Source organism: Lycium barbarum, chromosome 5 (assembly GCF_019175385.1).
Source record: "Lycium barbarum isolate Lr01 chromosome 5, ASM1917538v2, whole genome shotgun sequence".
In the NCBI taxonomy this organism is placed as follows: domain Eukaryota; kingdom Viridiplantae; phylum Streptophyta; class Magnoliopsida; order Solanales; family Solanaceae; genus Lycium; species Lycium barbarum.
Window position 1 is genome coordinate 129153887 of NC_083341.1, and position 17123 is coordinate 129171009.

Here is a 17123-nt window from a genome sequence, read left to right on the forward strand (position 1 = left end):
CGGGATGAAAAAATGAGGGAGTCTTTTTTTTTTTCTTCAGAAAAGCCATGTTACAATTTAAATGACTTTAAGCTATTCGTCAATTTTTTTTTTTAATAACTTGTTGAAGGTACGGGAAATCATTTATGTTTACATATTGTATCCACAAATCGGAGAGTTTTACATGTATAATTGTTATAGCCCTTTTAATTATTTTTTAGAGATCATTGTCTACTTCGGCTTCGATTTTGTTGACTAGTGGCTATACAAGTCAATGAAATGATGCTTTGATTAAAAGTTGTACACCTAATTTTTTAACGAACTAAGTTCTTACCTCATTTTTAGCGTTTAAATATTCTTTTTAGGTATACATTAAATGTTTTAATTTTTATCTCATTGTTAGTAAGTTTTACTTTATTTTAGGATAAATTTCGTCTTTTATTTTTCAATGAAAAGGAAATTTACAAAAAAGAATATTTTTTTCCACTTAGATTTTAATAACCAAGGTAGTGATTCTAGCATGTTTTTCTTAGTTACATTTTATTTTGGATTAGCTATTTTAATTTCCTATATTTTTATTAGTCTAAAAATAGTTAGTTAATATTTTTATCATTACATAACTTTTAAAGAGGTTCGTGTTATATCCCGTATTTTTGAACGTCGGATTATTTGTAAGCTGAGGTGGGGCCCACACGTCAAGATTTTTTTTTGGAACATGTGACAAGTTATATGAATCACATATGTAAAGTTAAACACAACTCATGAATGACCCTTGGGCCAAATCAAAGTGGAAGCCCTCCAAACGAATATTTTTAAGAAAACGTTTTCGGGTGACCTGACTTCGAGGGGCAAAAACGGTATTATAAGTTTGGAATTTGGAAAAATACCAAGAAATAGAAGTTGTAGATAATTGAATTAGCTTTCCAACCATAGGTCGTGGGTTCCCAGGTGACGTCGGTACAAGGATATATGGACGTTTTAAGGTCGAAAGGTCAGTGGGCTAGGCCCAACTCGGGGCCAACCGGGTTAGGCCCATAACAAAAAAAAATAAGAAATAAAGTGAGGCCCAAATTTGCAAGGGGTGGCCGGCCATGGTATAATGGCCCAAGCCCATGGGAATTTTCCATGTGCTAAATTAATATAAGGGATCATTAATTGTCATGAAACATTTAGAAGTTTCAAGACAAGTTGAGAAAGGAGAAAAACAAGAGCAAGAACACCACAAAATCAAGGGCCATTCGGCCAAGACCCAAATTTTTGCCCCTTTGAAATATTATTCCAAAAATTATTTTCTTGTGGTATTCCTACTAATTCAAGGGTCCTCTACAACTTGGTGTAGTTATTTTGGAAGAAAGGGCACTTGTTTCATCAATTTAGCACCTTGGACAAGTGAAGAACTTAGGAGAAAAAGGTAAGAATTAATCCCTTTTTATTATGTTATGAAGGTTGGTTTATGTTGTAGTATGTAGAGATGAGTAGAATTTATGGAAATATGGAAGTTTGCAAAGTGGGTGTGTATATATGTAGGTGGTCGTATATGTATATTGTTGTATAGATAATATGAGTTGAATTCTATGTTGTATTCTAGTTGTGGTTGTGGTGGAATTCATATTGGAAATGGAAGTTGAATGACTTTGATTGAGGTTGGAAATATGGAATATAGTCATGTGGTGTATGGAAGTAGAATGGAAATGGATTAATTTTGTTTAATATGTTAGTTATGTTGTTGTGATCCTTAAAATGTCAATGAAGGTTAAATGGTTTAAGTTGGCATTGAAATTGAATGTAGAAGATTATGTCACTTTAGAATGATTTTGTGATATTATGGAAATGAAGTTGTTAAGATGTGAATTATTATGTTAGTTGGTGGATTTGGAGGGATGTAAGTCCATATTGGCATGAAAGATTGGTTGGTAAGTTGTTATGGGAAATTTTGTGATTTTATGGAAGATTTATGTAATGATGAAAACGAAATTGTCAAGGTGTGAATTATGATTATTGTTAATGAAGTTGGAGGATAAAAATGTGTTATGGATATTTATGTTGAAGATTAGAAGTTTTGGATGAATTATGGTTTTGGTGAAAAATTTGTATACTTTGTATATTTTGTGAATATTTCGTAGAAATGATATGAAATATTTCCAAATTGTATTGTAATGATCTTGATTAGTAAATGAATATGAGAAGATTGGTATTGATTTGAAAATGTGAAGTTGGAATGAAAACTATTACACTATGTTGGAAAGGAGACTAGTTATGCTATATTGTGTTTTGTGATGATTATTGGTATTGTTGTTGGTATGGTTGTTGATATTTGAGCCGAGTTAAATCTCGGGGATGTTGTATGTATAGGGGAGATGCTGCCCAAATTTTTTTGTAGACAAGTATTGGTTAAGATTGAAATCTTAAAGCCTTACAATTAACATTTGGTAATTGTGACCAAATTATAGATTTTGGCGAACTTGAAACTTGATTTTGGAGACGTGTATGAAGCGGAAAAGGTATGTAAGGCTTCACTCTCCCTTCTTTGGCATGTCTTAGACATAATAGGTTTGAATACGAGCCTCGGGGACGATCCTATCCCTAGAAATTCGAGATTGAAATTAGCCCTTTTTCATTCAATAGAATTGAATTAAGTTTTTCATATCTTATTGAACAATTGCATCTAACATCTATAACTTGTCAAATGAAATCGGATTACACTAAAACCTTCATAAGTGTTATAATTACTCTAATGAGAATATTTCTATGACGGATATGGTTTCATAGTCGAAAATCTCGAGTTATGGGCTCAATATGAATATGAGAAAATAAAGTTAGTTCCTAATCCTCAATCTTATTTCTTGAACATGACTTTACTTTCTAAAGACTTCAAGAACATAAGTTGACACCTTATAAGGTTCATGATCTTATTACATGCTTTCTCTTAATACCATCTTTCATTTATGGTCTCGCCTTACTGTACTAGTTCCTCCAAGGCGAGACAAAGTGACCATGGTTATTCCATAAGATAATCGGAGGTTACCGACCTTATGTCACTCCGATACGGACACGATTTTCTTTAGGCTCTCATGCATGTTGTTTATATGTTATAAGTATATGCATATGTATATGGGGAAGATTGGAAAAGGGAAGGCGCTATAGACGCACAGCCACCTGATCAGTTGGAGTATGGTACATGATATCGTCCCGGACGCGGGATATATGGTTAAATGGATCGGAGCCGACGCCTCGGTAATATGACATGTTCTATTTTCTATATATATGAAAAGAAATGTCTTCCTAAGAAAGTAAAGTAATATATGTATATGGACCGGGCTGCACATTCCACAGCAATATGTTATAGTATATGCACATATGGATCGGGCTGTACGTTCCGCAGCGTCAAGCATGCATGGTATTCGCCCAAGGGCACTTATATGCACAGGTTATTTTTCTACCTCATGATATGCTCGGTATTTCTTTGATGTCGTTATCCATGTTCTATATTTCCTGTATGTTATTATTCATGCCTTACATACTCGGTACATTACTCGTACTGACGTCCCTTCTTGTGGACGCTGCGTTTCATGCCACGCAGGTGAGCAGGCGGACAAGTTTGGTTCCTAGGAGCCCTATCGGTGGTACACTAGCAGCGCTCCAGTTGTTCCGGAGCCTCAGTTTCTTGGTACTTTTTTTTGTGTACATATTCGGGCACGGCAGTACCCGACCCTCCTTGTTACCATATGTACTTTGTTAGAGGCTCGTAGATAGACATGTACAGTCAGATGTTTCATAATCTTGGTTGTCCCTGTCGATGTATATTAAATTAGTAAAGAAATAACGGTATAGTTCATACGGCCCACTTAGTAATAAAAGTATGATGCGAGATAAGGGGTGCTCGGTACAAGTATCGGGTACCCGTCGCGGCCCCTAGTTGGGTCGTGACAGTTCGAGTCCTGAGTATGAAAAATCTTTGGTAGGGAGCATTTCTCCGAGTGGGACCTATGCAGTGTGAATCTGAATTTAGTAGAACTCCAATACAAATACCGGACACCGGGTGAAAATCCAAAAAAAATAAAATAAAGGAAAAAACCAAAAGGGACCAAATAGCCAAAAGAGAAACAGCTAAAAATGACTAACCTAACTATTGATCTGCACGCCTAAACCCCTTCTCCCTTAAAACTCTCAAGCCAAAACTTATCCCCCTTTTCCCTACTCCTTCACGTCCCTAAGTTCTGCAACACACACATACATCTATATATCCACAACACAGAACATACAAGGACGAAGAGTAAAGAAACACATATACACGGATAGAGCAAAAAATGCAGAGAGCAATTACGAGTTTCCGAAAAGGTTTTGTTTGAAATTTATGTCGGAGTTCGAGGCTTTCATTCGTGGTTTCTTCGTCGACCTGAAAGTTTGCTGTTATAACTTTGGAGTTCAATAGATTGTAGCCGTTTTCTTGTAATGAATTAGTCTTCCTAAAAGGTAACATTCAATCTTCTTTGTATAGTTTAATGTCACGATTGTATGGGACCTGATTCCAATGTTACACAGTTGCTCAGATTTTGTATGTGTCTAATTGGTTATTGTTCTTCGACGTTATAATATGAAGTATGTTAAGCTTTTTCACTAATAGGAAAAGAGGGTTTTCCCAGCGACATTCAGTGAGAAATTTGTGCTATAAAACATGATTTTCCTACCTCATTCCCACCGACCAATCTCACTGGGTAAACGCATGGTGGGAAACAGGTTCCATTGAGACGCTGGGAATTTTTCCATGTGAAAGCTCTACTATTTAGGTTTTTCCTACCGTCACTCAGTGGGCAATAACCACTGGAAAATTTTCACTGGGAAAATAGCTATTTTTTAGTAGTGTTTGTATCATTAAATTTAGAGTAAGTTTCGTATGTTTCTTCAAGTTTTGCTTATACCAGTCTAAAAAAAAAAACAAGACTAATCTCCCGTTTGGCCATAGATTTTGGGAGCATATTTTGAAGATTGTTATCAAATCTTCAAATTCTGGCTCAAACCTGTTTTTGGGCCAAGATCTATGCTTTGGTCTTTTCAAAACTTTTAAAAACTACCCCAAACCTTTTATTAAAAAAAAAAAAAATCTATCTACCTTGTTCCTCCATTAAAGCCGTATCCATCATGTTTTCGCAATTAAAACAGTCTCTTCTATATCGTGAAGATTTTTTTTCTTTTTCTTGCACAGATGGATCTTTGTATTGTAATTTAAATTATAGTAGCTAGTATGTTATTAGCAATCGTTATTAAAATATCATGCTCTGCATAATTTGAGATTAGCAAGTATGTATGTTTTGTATGGTTGGGTATTCGTGATAATTTTTAGAACTTACGGGTATAAGTAAAGTTTCATATTTTCCAAAACAAAAAGTGAAATACGTTTTGAAAAACTATGGCCAAACACATTTTTAAAACTTGAAAATCTTCACCCAAATCAAGTTATTCATTTATTTTTTGGGGGGAATCTATGGCCAGATGCTAGCTTAGTCTTGTATGTTTCTTCAAGTTTTGCTCATAAAAGTGTAAAAAGAGACATTTTAAGCATGAATAGAAAGTTGTAAAGTTGTTATCCGAACTTGTGTATATACAGTTCTGTTAGAAAAATTTATCTAAATTTTTAGTAGTTTAAAATGGAAAGGCTACTGTTACGTGCCTAATTTGAGATAAAATCTAGTTTATTTGTTATTGTCCTTGTCCAAGCTTTAAGCTGATGGTTACGTCTTTCCAAAACTAGACGGTTCTGCATAAGGGGTCCGTTCCCATTTTTTCATATAAAACATATGATATAGATTAATGAGATCTTAAATGGTCTTTGTTTACGATTTAGCTCGTTTGGCATTTTGCTGTTTTTACAGCTTTTAATTCATTTATATGTGAATGTATGTTGCCATTTAAATCAGGGCCTACACTACTAAAGAAAAACTGGTTTAGCGACAAATTTTAGCCACAAACTGATTTCCGTCGCTATAGCTACCGAATTATATTTTTATCGCCAAAAAAGCAAAAAAATAATTGACAGCTAATATAGCGACGGAAATTCAAATCCGTCGCTAAACTTTGCGCGAAATTTACGCGCCTTCAGTTTAGCTACAAAATTAGCGACAAAAGCAGGGGGACAAAATTTGTTAAACATTAGCGACGGATGTTTTGTCGCTAGTTATATTTCATTCATCAAGATATTTTAAGATCGGTTGCTACGAAAGATCCGTTGTTAAAATAAGTTCAAAATTAAAATTTCAAGTTATCTATAGTGACGAAATTTGTTCTGTCGCTACATATTTTTTAAGAGTTATTTTTTGGGCACAGTGAATATAACAAAGTCTGAAACATATACGCCTCATCTCGCTATCTTCTCCTAGGGCTTTCTCGTCGCCCCTTGCTTTATAGGGTTTTATATCTCAGGTATTATGTATTTCTCTGCTCTGATTAGTTGTCATTTTTTTCAATTGAATTTCTTTTGAGCTTTATAGGGTAAGAACGAGGGTCAATCATCCATTTTTTGTTGTTATTTCCCATGGTTTAAGGTCCTTATCTCTATCCATATTACTGTTCTAGGAATAGGAAAAACAGGAATGTTCAGCAGGAGAAAACCTTATAGCTAATAACTTATATAGAAACCTTATAGCTAATAACTTATATAGTTAATACTTAATAAGTTTCTTAAACATTTTTATGCACCAATATTTGATGCTTAAACTTATTATATCTACTTGTTTAATATTTGAGCTCAAATCCTTGTATTGTCTTCCTTTTTCAAGATTTTTCAGTGGAACTGTTTCGTACTATGAACTTGTTTGTTGGCTATCTCAACGGAATTTCTACAATGACAACTAGCTCTGTATGCTTTTTTCCTTTGGATCTACTCCTTTTCAGCTCATTCTTAAGATTTGTTCGTTCTTAGCTCGCTTCTGATTATGTTCTCTTAATTAGCAATTTATAGAGTTAGAGCCGGACTAATTTTGTTTTCTTCGATATTTTAGAAAATAACTAAGCAGGAACCGTAGAGTACTAACAATGATGAATCCTCATCCCAAATAATGCTTGACAGCTCCATCTCAGTGGAAGTGTCATGAAAGGAGTTCAATCTTTGAGTGTTAAACATCATAAGTTATTTTTGTGAATTTCAGATTGTAGTGTGCTAGATTTGGTCAACCATAATCATTTAGAATAATGTTTCTATTATTCATTTAACGGTGTTACCTGATTAATCTGTCTACTGTTATCTGTTATCTATTATTTTGTGTCCAGCATGCAAGGGAACTACGTCAAAATGAGACTTCTTGGACCTGTTATGTACTTTTCATGTCCCACTAAAACATGTGCATTTGCGAATCTAAACATGAAAACATAAAAATACAGCAAGCTTATATCTGTGGTTGGAGAAACATGAGACTGCATTTATCATTGAAGAGGCTGACACCAACTCCTTTAATTAGCCAGTCCTTTTAAATCAGAAAGATTAAAAAAGAAAAAATGACTGGTTCTCTGTTTTTACTTTTGTAAAATACCAACAACTTAATGTGAAGATTGGGGACGAACCTTTTGCTTTTTAAGTAGTTCTTACGAGTCTTTTCAACTTTATGTAAGAGTCTACAGTTTTTAAGATAGAGTGTACATATAATATCATCTATTTTAGCAAGTATCCAGCCATGTCAAATAATATCCATATTGGACACAACCACAAAATGTGTATATATGCTGTCATGTTTAGTTGCTCATTGCTTGATCAATTATCAAATTCAGTATAATGTGTATCAATTGTTTGAGGAACTATTTCTTTAGATCTTTTACCTATTGTCTTCCTTTTCTGGAAAGTGATTTCAGGAGTAGGAGAATTGTGGACGTGTCGATGCATATCATAACGAACCTTATGGTGATACAACTCCGATAGTTACTTTCAAACTGATGGAACAATTTTAAGTTGAGGTTTTTGTGTAGATCTGCGTATAGAGGTAAGATCTTAGACCTATTTTTGACTGCAGCCTTTCTACTGTTTAAAGAAATTAAAGATACAGTCTTCTTAATTGCTAAGTATGAATGCTGTATGAGAATTTGCTTCTTTTTTTTTACCATCTCAACTTGTGCAAACCACAAATTTTTATGTAACTTTGGGGTATTCTACGGAAAATTCCATATACTAAACTCTAACATGCCATTTTTGGTCCATTAATTTGGTATCAGTCTTTTATATTAATATATGCCAAAAGCATATCAGAGAAAACTGGAAAAAGAAGTTCTCCAAATAAAAATACACAACAAAAAGAAGAGACTTCAATTTTCTGGAGTTTAATGTTATGTATATCTCAACTTCAATGCAAGATTATATCTTATAGTTTTGATAAATTGAATGCAGAGGAAAATTCATCTAGACTTTACATTAATCAAATACATATCTTACTTTTTGTTAGTGCTGAATGAGTTTTGCTTCGGCAATTTAGCGCTCCTACACCAGGTCTGCAAATTAAAATAGCAAAATAAAGTCTCCTTTGTAACAGAGCTACCCTTTAGATAAGATGATGTATTTTAACAGATATAATGTGTTAAATTCTATTTTTTTCTATTCAAAATGAATCTTGAAGTAATTAGGTGCTTTAAATGATAAATCTCAGTCATATCTGAAATGTGTTGCAATTTGAGGATAAAAGAAGCAGTACATTTCCTTGACTGTGTACTTATAGGTTTGAAAATATGAGAGAGCATGTACTTTAGGTTTCCAGTTCTTGTTCTTTTGTTTAAATCTTCCAATCTAAAATGCGTTTCTTGGCATAATGGCCATTAGCTAAAGAAATCAATTTCGTCGGCGTAGTCGTAGAATGCATAATGGTCATAGTTCTTTTGTGTGATACATCCTCTACGTTGATTTATGTGTACCGGTAATATAAGAACACAACATTAATTTAATGAAAGTTCTGAGAGGAAAGAGCATAATGAATGAACTAGAGATCAGCTATCAAGGTCTATAAGTCCTTACATCACCTAATTATAATATACTGCAATGTTCAAGAAATAATCTGAGACCTGTAAAAGCTATTGAAATACACCAAAAAAAAATCGTTATCCAAACTATTTTACCTTATTCAACTGGTAAACACATCTCATATTTGCAGTTCCAAGTGGGTGTTCTTTTCGAGCAGATACATATTGTATGGAGTGTTCTACTTGTGAAGTTTTCATGATAAGTAGGTTCATTTTGAATATGTTCTTTGCCTTCTATTTTTCTGGATTATGATATTAAATTAATTGCTTATACAAAATGAATTTTGTTTGGTTGGGCGAACTGTGATACATTTGCATGTTTAAACACACGGCGGTGCTGAAAAATCTCTTCGTTCGTGGCAACCTATCTCGAATTGTGCATTGAAGTAAAACGTTTTGTGAGCTTATTGACCTTATAGATGACATATTTATATCCTTTTTGTTGGATAAATAAAAAGTTTTCATCTGCTCAAAAAGTGTTAAGCAACAATGATCACCAGTGCAATTTACAGTAGGATGAGATGGATGTTGCAACTCGGATGTGTTACGAGACCGTGGGAGGAGGAGATGAGGAGAAGAGTTTATGGCCTTGGGTCTCACGAGTAACACTATTATGGCCTTGGGTGCTACTTCTGGTCTTGATAAACATCACTCTCCAACACCACATTAGTTAGCTTTGTTTTTTGGATTCTATTCTATTAGTTGTAAAATTATGAACATTGGTGATGCTTTAGGATTTATGCATTGGATCTGCTTGTTTTTTTTTATAATAAATTGGGTTCTTGTAATGCTATTAAATATTACTACTTTTCATTTAATATGTTCTTATAGGGAATTTGAATAATAAATAAGCAACAAATAGCGACGGTTATTTGCGTAGCTAAATATTTAACAAATACTATAAAATTAGAAATAACATTATACAAATTGCGACGGAATAGCTATGGAAATTTCTGTAGCTAACATTTCTCGGCGACGAAATCAACAAGCAAAAGAGCGATTGACTTTATATATGTTATCTACAGAGTTGTTCGTCGCTAAAGGTAGCGGCGGAATTATATTGTTGCTAATTTGTCGCTAAAGGTAGCAACAGACGTCAAAGTTTCTTCGCTAAAGGCTTAGCTACGATTCGTCCGTCGCTAAGACCAATTTTTTGGGTAGTGCTAGACCAAGTTTAAAGCCTATTTAATTATTATATGTGAGACAAGTGAAATAGGTTATGAGGACTCATTGCAAAGATTAAAAGAAAAGAGGAAAAAATAGACAATATGTCACAACCCAATTTCACTAAGTCGTGTGGGCACCTATCTTTCCTACCTTGGTAGGCGAACCCTTAACTCAACATTCTCAAATAATATAAAATAGTGGAAGAAAGTAAAATAACGTCTCACAATATAATATAAAATAAGTGCGGAAGTAAATGAAATCCACCCCAATATCCGGTCTGGTCATACAAGAACATCTAAACTAAATATTACAAGTCTGAATAATAATATACATGAATAGTCTCAAAATCATGTCTCAGAATGGAAAGCAAGACATAATAACAGGAAGAGTCTTCAGGCAGTGAACTTCCTCATGCTCACCCTGAAGAGACTCGAATCAGCATTCGTCGAATATTAGCCACGAGGAGTAGAAGTAGATCCAACCTGGTACTCTGCATTCATAAAAAAAATACAGCAAGTGCAGGTCAGTACAAACAACAAGTACTGGTAGGTATCATAGGCCGACTAAGACTAGCTAACATATATGAAGACAACAAAGCAATATAAACACATAACCCAACAAAGTACAAGTCAACACGAATCCATATCCACGGTACAAGTCATTACCTATGTTATAGCATCTAAACCCAACTGTGCCAAGTCTCAGTAAAATCAATTTGAACCTGTACATCACAATCATATCAGAACAAGTCATCACCCAAGTTATAGCATCTAAGCCCAACTGTGTCAAGTCTCATTATAATCATTCCGGACTAGTATACCACAATCGTATCACAACACATCACAGGAAACCACAAGGTATAATGCAATGCAATATGTGTATGTATGATGAATGCAATACATATGCACCGTACACACGTACTCCGACAATGGAACATCACATCTCGGCAGCACAACCCATGAAGGACCCGCGAAGTCCATGTACTACTCGTCCCAGCAACAACCTCAGCGACGAGCACTCTTTCAATCCCGACATGAGACCTCGAGCATCGATCACTCATTCGTTCTTGGTAAGAGACCTCGGGTAATGTACACTCCTTCCACTCCGGTAAATGACCTCGGATCACGGACTCTCATCTCTCTTTTACGCTTTTCGGCAAAGACCTCGAAGGCGATACTCTCTCACTTATCATCATCAGTACCATAACCATGCAATATCAATGTATCATGGAAATGAGTATGAATATGACGCAATGTAATATCAACAACCAATTTAAGCCCAAGCAGTACCACACAGGGCACACAAGTAATATCAATAATAAGACTACACAATAAGCCACAATGGAATCACAATTCTCATCTCAGTATCAATCAAGTAAAGTACTGCAATATCGTAGTCCTGATATATCACTAGTCACAAATACCCTGGCAACGAGCCAATAAGTAAATAGAACAAGATAAGTCAACAACACAACGGGGTGGCTAGCCCCCAAATCACACAACAAGGCCCAACCAAAGACAATATCCAACCAACTTCAAACTCGAAGGTTTACATGCATTCTCCGACAATATTATCTAAATGTATGCTTCACTAATCGTAGTCTCACCATAAGGTAAACCGTAACATACCTAGAGAGCCGAGCAGCAAAGTCTCCAATAGTCAAACCTTAGTCTTTCCCTTCCTTTGTGCCTCGAGATAATGGAAGTCCAGTCATAGCCAAATTATGAAATTAGAATAAAAATGAAACATCATTCAAACCTTACTTCTATTCAAGACCCAAAACCCAACTTATATAATGGGGTTTATGAACTAGAAAGATGGAATAAGGAATCTGTAGGCCTCAACACGAAATTAAAGTTCTAGGTGATTAATTCCCATCAATTATAAGCTAGGAGAACTAACAAATTAAATCACTTAAATTCGGATTCTAGGCAAAACCCCCAATTTTGTGTATAAACCCTAACTTCCAATTCCGTAGATTAGCCACTTATTAGGAAGGAATCATGCAATAATAGATTCTAATAATCAATTCCATACTTACCACAATAATTTAATAGCCTAGAATGAAGAACCCATTGAACCCTTTTTTAATCCTCAAGCTATTAATGAAACTAGCATGATTAATGGATCCCTAAGGTGAATAATGGAACAAGGAAGGTAAAGGAAGGTGAGAGAACTTACCACAATAATCTTCTATGAAGAATAGCCTTGAATGCTCCCAAAAAGCTCTAAAGTCGGAATGGTAATTAACGAAGGGCTTAGGGATTTTAACACTCATTTAATGAATCTAACTGCCCGTCACCAACTCCTGAGCCCCCTTTAACGCTTCAGCGGCACCGCTTCAACAGCCCCATGACCGCTACAGCGGTCCTGCCCAAAATTACACAAGCCGCTACAACGGCAGGATAACCGCTAAAGCGGTGTCAGACACCAGAAATTTTCAAGTTTCACAAATCCAACCCGAAATCCCGACTGTCACCCGAAGTCATTTGGCTACATACTAAATATGCAGACATACATAAAAACACGCTACGAACGCACTCGTGGCCTCGGAATACCCAACGGATGTCTCGTTGACTGAGTCAACCCTCGATACCTCAAAATCATCTTCCCAACCCAAGTCCCGAAATGCACACGAGTGTATTGGGAACCGACCTGAATATACACACAAGTTCTAAAAGACTATCCGGACCACTCGGAATCGACGGATTCCCGAAAAGGTCTGTTTATCCAGAAGTCAACTTTGAGTCAACTCTTTTTCTCTTAAAGCCCAAACATCCCACAAAGTCACCCAAATCAAATCCAAAGATCTCAGGAAGCGTGTTAACGGTCCCCTCGGGTCAAATGTGAGCTAAAGAACCTCGGGAAATGGTCAAAAATACCGAAAAGTCTATAAGCGTCTCAAATTTGTAAGATACTAATTACTAAAATACTTCAAGTGACAAGCCCAAACGAGAACAAAAATAATAGATTTAATTCCCTAAATGGTCACCCATGTTTTAGGAATTGCCTATTAAAGTCACTTTCGTTTCTTTTTAGAACTAGAAAATCACTCAACTATCACTATTTTCTTCACATATACTAAACACTACAAAAGCCTCCTATTGATAGTTGAGTGATCCTATTGATAGTTGAGTGATATTCTAGACCTAAAAGAAACAAAAATGACTTTACTAGGCAATTTCTAAAACATGGTTGACCATTCAGGGAATTAACTCAAATAATATATCGTCTTGACTGAGGTCGCAACTACACGTCTCGAATAAGTACATGTAAATAGAATGAAAAGGATGTGGTTACGCGTACTGGCCGATGTATATGTCTAAGCTAAGGTTGCAGCTATGCGTTTAAGTTAAGACTAATAAAAGTACAACAATATTAAGTGAATCATAGACATAATTAATAAGTACAATTTCTCCAAGTCTTAGTCAAGCTAGATATAAGTCAATAAAGCGACCGTTCTAGAACCACGAGACTCGAGGGGTGTCTAACACCTTCTTCTCGTTCAACAGAATTCCTTACCCGTTATTTTATTTTTGCGGACCAATAATAATAGAGTCATTTCCTTTTGATTAGAGATTGATTAGGTGACTTGGAACACCAAAACTCTATTTCAAATGACGACTCTGAATATACTCAATAAATAATCTCTTCTCAAAATCGTCACTTCAATTGGAGAAACAATTTTTAATAAATGTAAAACTATTTATCATGAAGAAAAGGGGTGTCACAAAAGTTAATATAGTGGTGATATTAATTAAATATTATTTCGTAGTGCTTCTTCAGAAAAAAAAAAGTACAATTCAGTTTTGTTATAATTAAAAACATATTATGATTAGTTATCGAAAGCAAAATGAAAGCAAAAGCCGGTACAGGCGGACATTTTCACACCTGTAATTCTAATAATTCCAAACTTGTATCTTATTTCTACAAATGATGGTGTGCAAGAGGAGGCTGTGAAATGAACAGAGAGTTCAGAGCAAGAACTAAACTATTATACATGCTTGTCGAAATAAATTTATCAATCCGTGAATTAAAAGACTAATTTTTTAAATTGATTATTATCAAAATACCTCCCCTAAGTTCTCCCTGAAAGGAGGAACACGTCTATTATTGATTTCACCTGACTCATTATTCATTAGACTTGACACGGAGTTTAAAAAAGTAAAGAAAACTTTTAAATTTCGTGGTTGTTAATTAAATATATGTAGAATATATCAAAATATTTTTTAACCTTGTGATCTTAAACATGTCACGTGAAAAGTTAGAACTAAAGTGTTGTCAAAAAAGGAAAGAATCATTATTCTAAACGGACTGAAGAAAATATAAGACAAAAAATTTGAAACGAATGAAGTAATAAAATATGTGATTGTTATTAGCCTATAAACTAAAATATAAAATTATAAAGAATTTAGGTTATCAATAAATCATGGAATAAGTTTAATGAAAAACAATGTGAACAGGTCCTACTTATTAGATCATTTTAATTTCTTAAGAGTATTTTATGTAAAATTCATATATTGTTCTTCAAATATTTTTAACCTAAACAAAGGGAAAGATTATGTGGGTTTTTTAAGTAAAATTTACTTGGCATAGGTTCCATTATTACCTATTTATGGAACATAACTAAATTTTTCAATAATTATATTTAGTATCTAAAATATAACATATTTACTTCACATAACTACCATGTTTTTACCACTCATCTGATAACTTACCACTCCCCTAAATTTAAGTAAAAAAAAACGTATCTCTCTCCTACCTCCTAAATACACGTAATTATTCACCATATCCATTACTTTCCTCTAATTTCAAATCAGTTTTACAATTCTTCAACTTCCTTTTTTATCACTAATTAACTACTCATTAATTTCACTCACGTTTCAAATCTAATTCCCAAAATAAGGTAAGATTCTATACTGATTTTTAATTTTTCACCGTGTATTTAACCTATATTTTGGGTGTTTTTTTTTTTCGTTTGAATCAGGAATGCAAGTCTAAGTAATTAACTATCAGTGTTTGTTCTTGGTTGTTTTTTCTTAGATTCAATTGAAATGACTAAGAAAGCTTCTACTCCGATGAGAAATACAGGTATAGAACCCGAATGTGCGATTCCTAATTTTTCTTTGGGAATTTCTCAACATGAAACTGCCATTGCAGGCTCTTATGCTGAGAATCGTTCAAAAAGAATTAACGATCCTAGGCGTTCTAAGGAATATGTTGATTCGAAGAGTAAACAACAAGAAAAAGTGAAAAAGGTTTCTCAAATGGAGAAACAAAAGAAGAGAAAGGCTGGTGACAATGTTGTTAATGTTAAGGGCAAAAAAATTGCTAAAGCCAAACATAATGTGGATGAGGATGATGATGATGAGGTATATTTATGTTGTATTTTCAGTATATTTAGTTCTTTTTTTTTAGTTCAGTTATTACAGATCTGTGAATTAACCAGATCTATAATATATGTGCATTTTAAGTATATTTTCTGGTTTTTGTTTTACACATGTTTCTTCAGTTATTTCGTGTTTATTGTTCTTCACCATAACTGTAATTTTTAAGATTTTTAAGTACATTTGTGTATATTTTGTTGACAGTTATTACAGTTCTGTAATTTACATATTCAGTCGATATATGTCATTATATTTTCAGTATATCCATATATATTTATTGTTCACTTAGATTATATTTTTTCATTGTCAATCACTGTTTTGTTTTATATTTGTATAGTTTTTTGGTTGATCTCTTTTTTACCTGTTTGTGTTCACTGTTTTTTGTCAATCATACGTGTTTTTTGGCGTGTTGTTTCAGGTATCTAAATTTTTGGTTACCAAGCACCCTGCTGTGGCACCATCTATGTGTAGATACACGAATGTTAATGTAATGCAAGATATTAGAGGCAAACTAACATATCCATAGATGGATATGTTTAAGAATTCTTATTTTGGAAAATATCTTAGAATGCAGCAATTGGATGTACAAGCACAGATTTTTCGGTGCTTTATGGTCAAAGAACTTAGGGGCAGTACATATAGGTGCTTTACATTTGAAATAAATGGTAAAGTTCTGCGTTTTGGCCTTAGAGAATTTGCACTGATCACTGGGCTAGATTGTGTATCTGATGAAAATGATTTTGTTTATGATAACTCAAAACCGAATAGGCTTATGGTTGAGTATTTTGGTAGAAATCAGGAGAACCAACTACCAGTTAAAAGACACGAGCTTATTGAGTGTTTCAATAAGATTGTCTGGGATGATAAAGGGGATGACGCAGTCAAGATGGCAATATTGTATTTCATAAATACGTGGGTACATTGTGGTGAGCCAAACTCAACAAACATACCAAGGATCCATTTTGATGTTGTAGAGGACGGGAGATATAATGAGTATCCTTGGGGTAAAGATTCGTTTAGAGAGTTGGTTGTAAGCATCGGGCAGAAATATGCTGGTTTTAAGAAATATTATAGGATTCATGGTTTGCCGCTTGCTATGCAAGTATGGTTGTATGAATGTTTCTCAAAAGTCCCGTCCACCATTGCAGTTAAGACGGGGAATTTAATTACTAGAATTTTGAACTGGTGGACTACGGAAGGAAAACCAGAATTCAAGAGATTGATGGATGGCATGTTCAGAGACGACAAAAACCCGGTAAAACAGTTTTTTAACAGTTTTGTGTCCTTTACCAATTAACTGTTTTAATATGTTTGTTTTACATGGTATATTTTGATTATATTTTGTCAATATTTATGAAATAAGTCATTTGTGATCAATATGTTTTGACTATATTTTCCTCATATTTTTAGTATGTTACCAATGTAGATATATATGGTAATATAGTTTCTATATCTTGTTGTTCACAGTACTGTAGATTTGAGGAAGTTGTGCCAACACCCCATGAGTTAGAAACTCTTAAATTGCCTCCTGTTGCACATGACATACCAGACGTCAAACATGGAGTTGATGGTGTACATGGTACTGATTTGGTAGACGAT

The 17123-nt window shown here is 34.3% G+C and overlaps 1 protein-coding gene and 1 long non-coding RNA gene across 3 annotated transcripts; both read left to right on the plus strand.

Moving 5' to 3' along the window:
- Window positions 1-1171: 1171 nt before the first annotated feature.
- Window positions 1172-9725, plus strand: LOC132642719 (uncharacterized). Its single transcript, XR_009583312.1, has 4 exons — window positions 1172-1390; window positions 2430-4452; window positions 7819-7946; window positions 9483-9725. It is a non-coding gene; the product is annotated as an uncharacterized LOC132642719 (long non-coding RNA).
- A 5370-nt stretch (window positions 9726-15095) lies between these two features.
- On the plus strand, window positions 15096-16065 carry LOC132642720 (uncharacterized). Of its 2 annotated transcripts, XM_060359781.1 has the most exons (3): window positions 15096-15228; window positions 15298-15509; window positions 15943-16065. In XM_060359781.1, the coding sequence occupies exons 1-3, from the start codon at window positions 15192-15194 to the stop codon at window positions 16048-16050; spliced, it is 357 nt and encodes a 118-aa protein (XP_060215764.1). In that variant the 5' UTR covers window positions 15096-15191; the 3' UTR covers window positions 16051-16065. The 2 variants fall into 2 exon arrangements, with proteins under 2 accessions (XP_060215764.1, XP_060215763.1); XM_060359780.1 differs by having other exon boundaries at window positions 15128-15509.
- Window positions 16066-17123: the final 1058 nt, after the last annotated feature.

Bases quoted from the DNA above. Each gene is read 5' to 3' on its own strand.
- LOC132642720 (XM_060359780.1), top strand. From the start codon at position 15,192: ATGACTAAGAAAGCTTCTACTCCGATGAGAAATACAGGTATAGAACCC. The intron at 15,510-15,942 runs GTATATTTATGT...GTGTTGTTTCAG, and splicing joins ATGAGGATGATGATGATGAG to GTATCTAAATTTTTGGTTAC.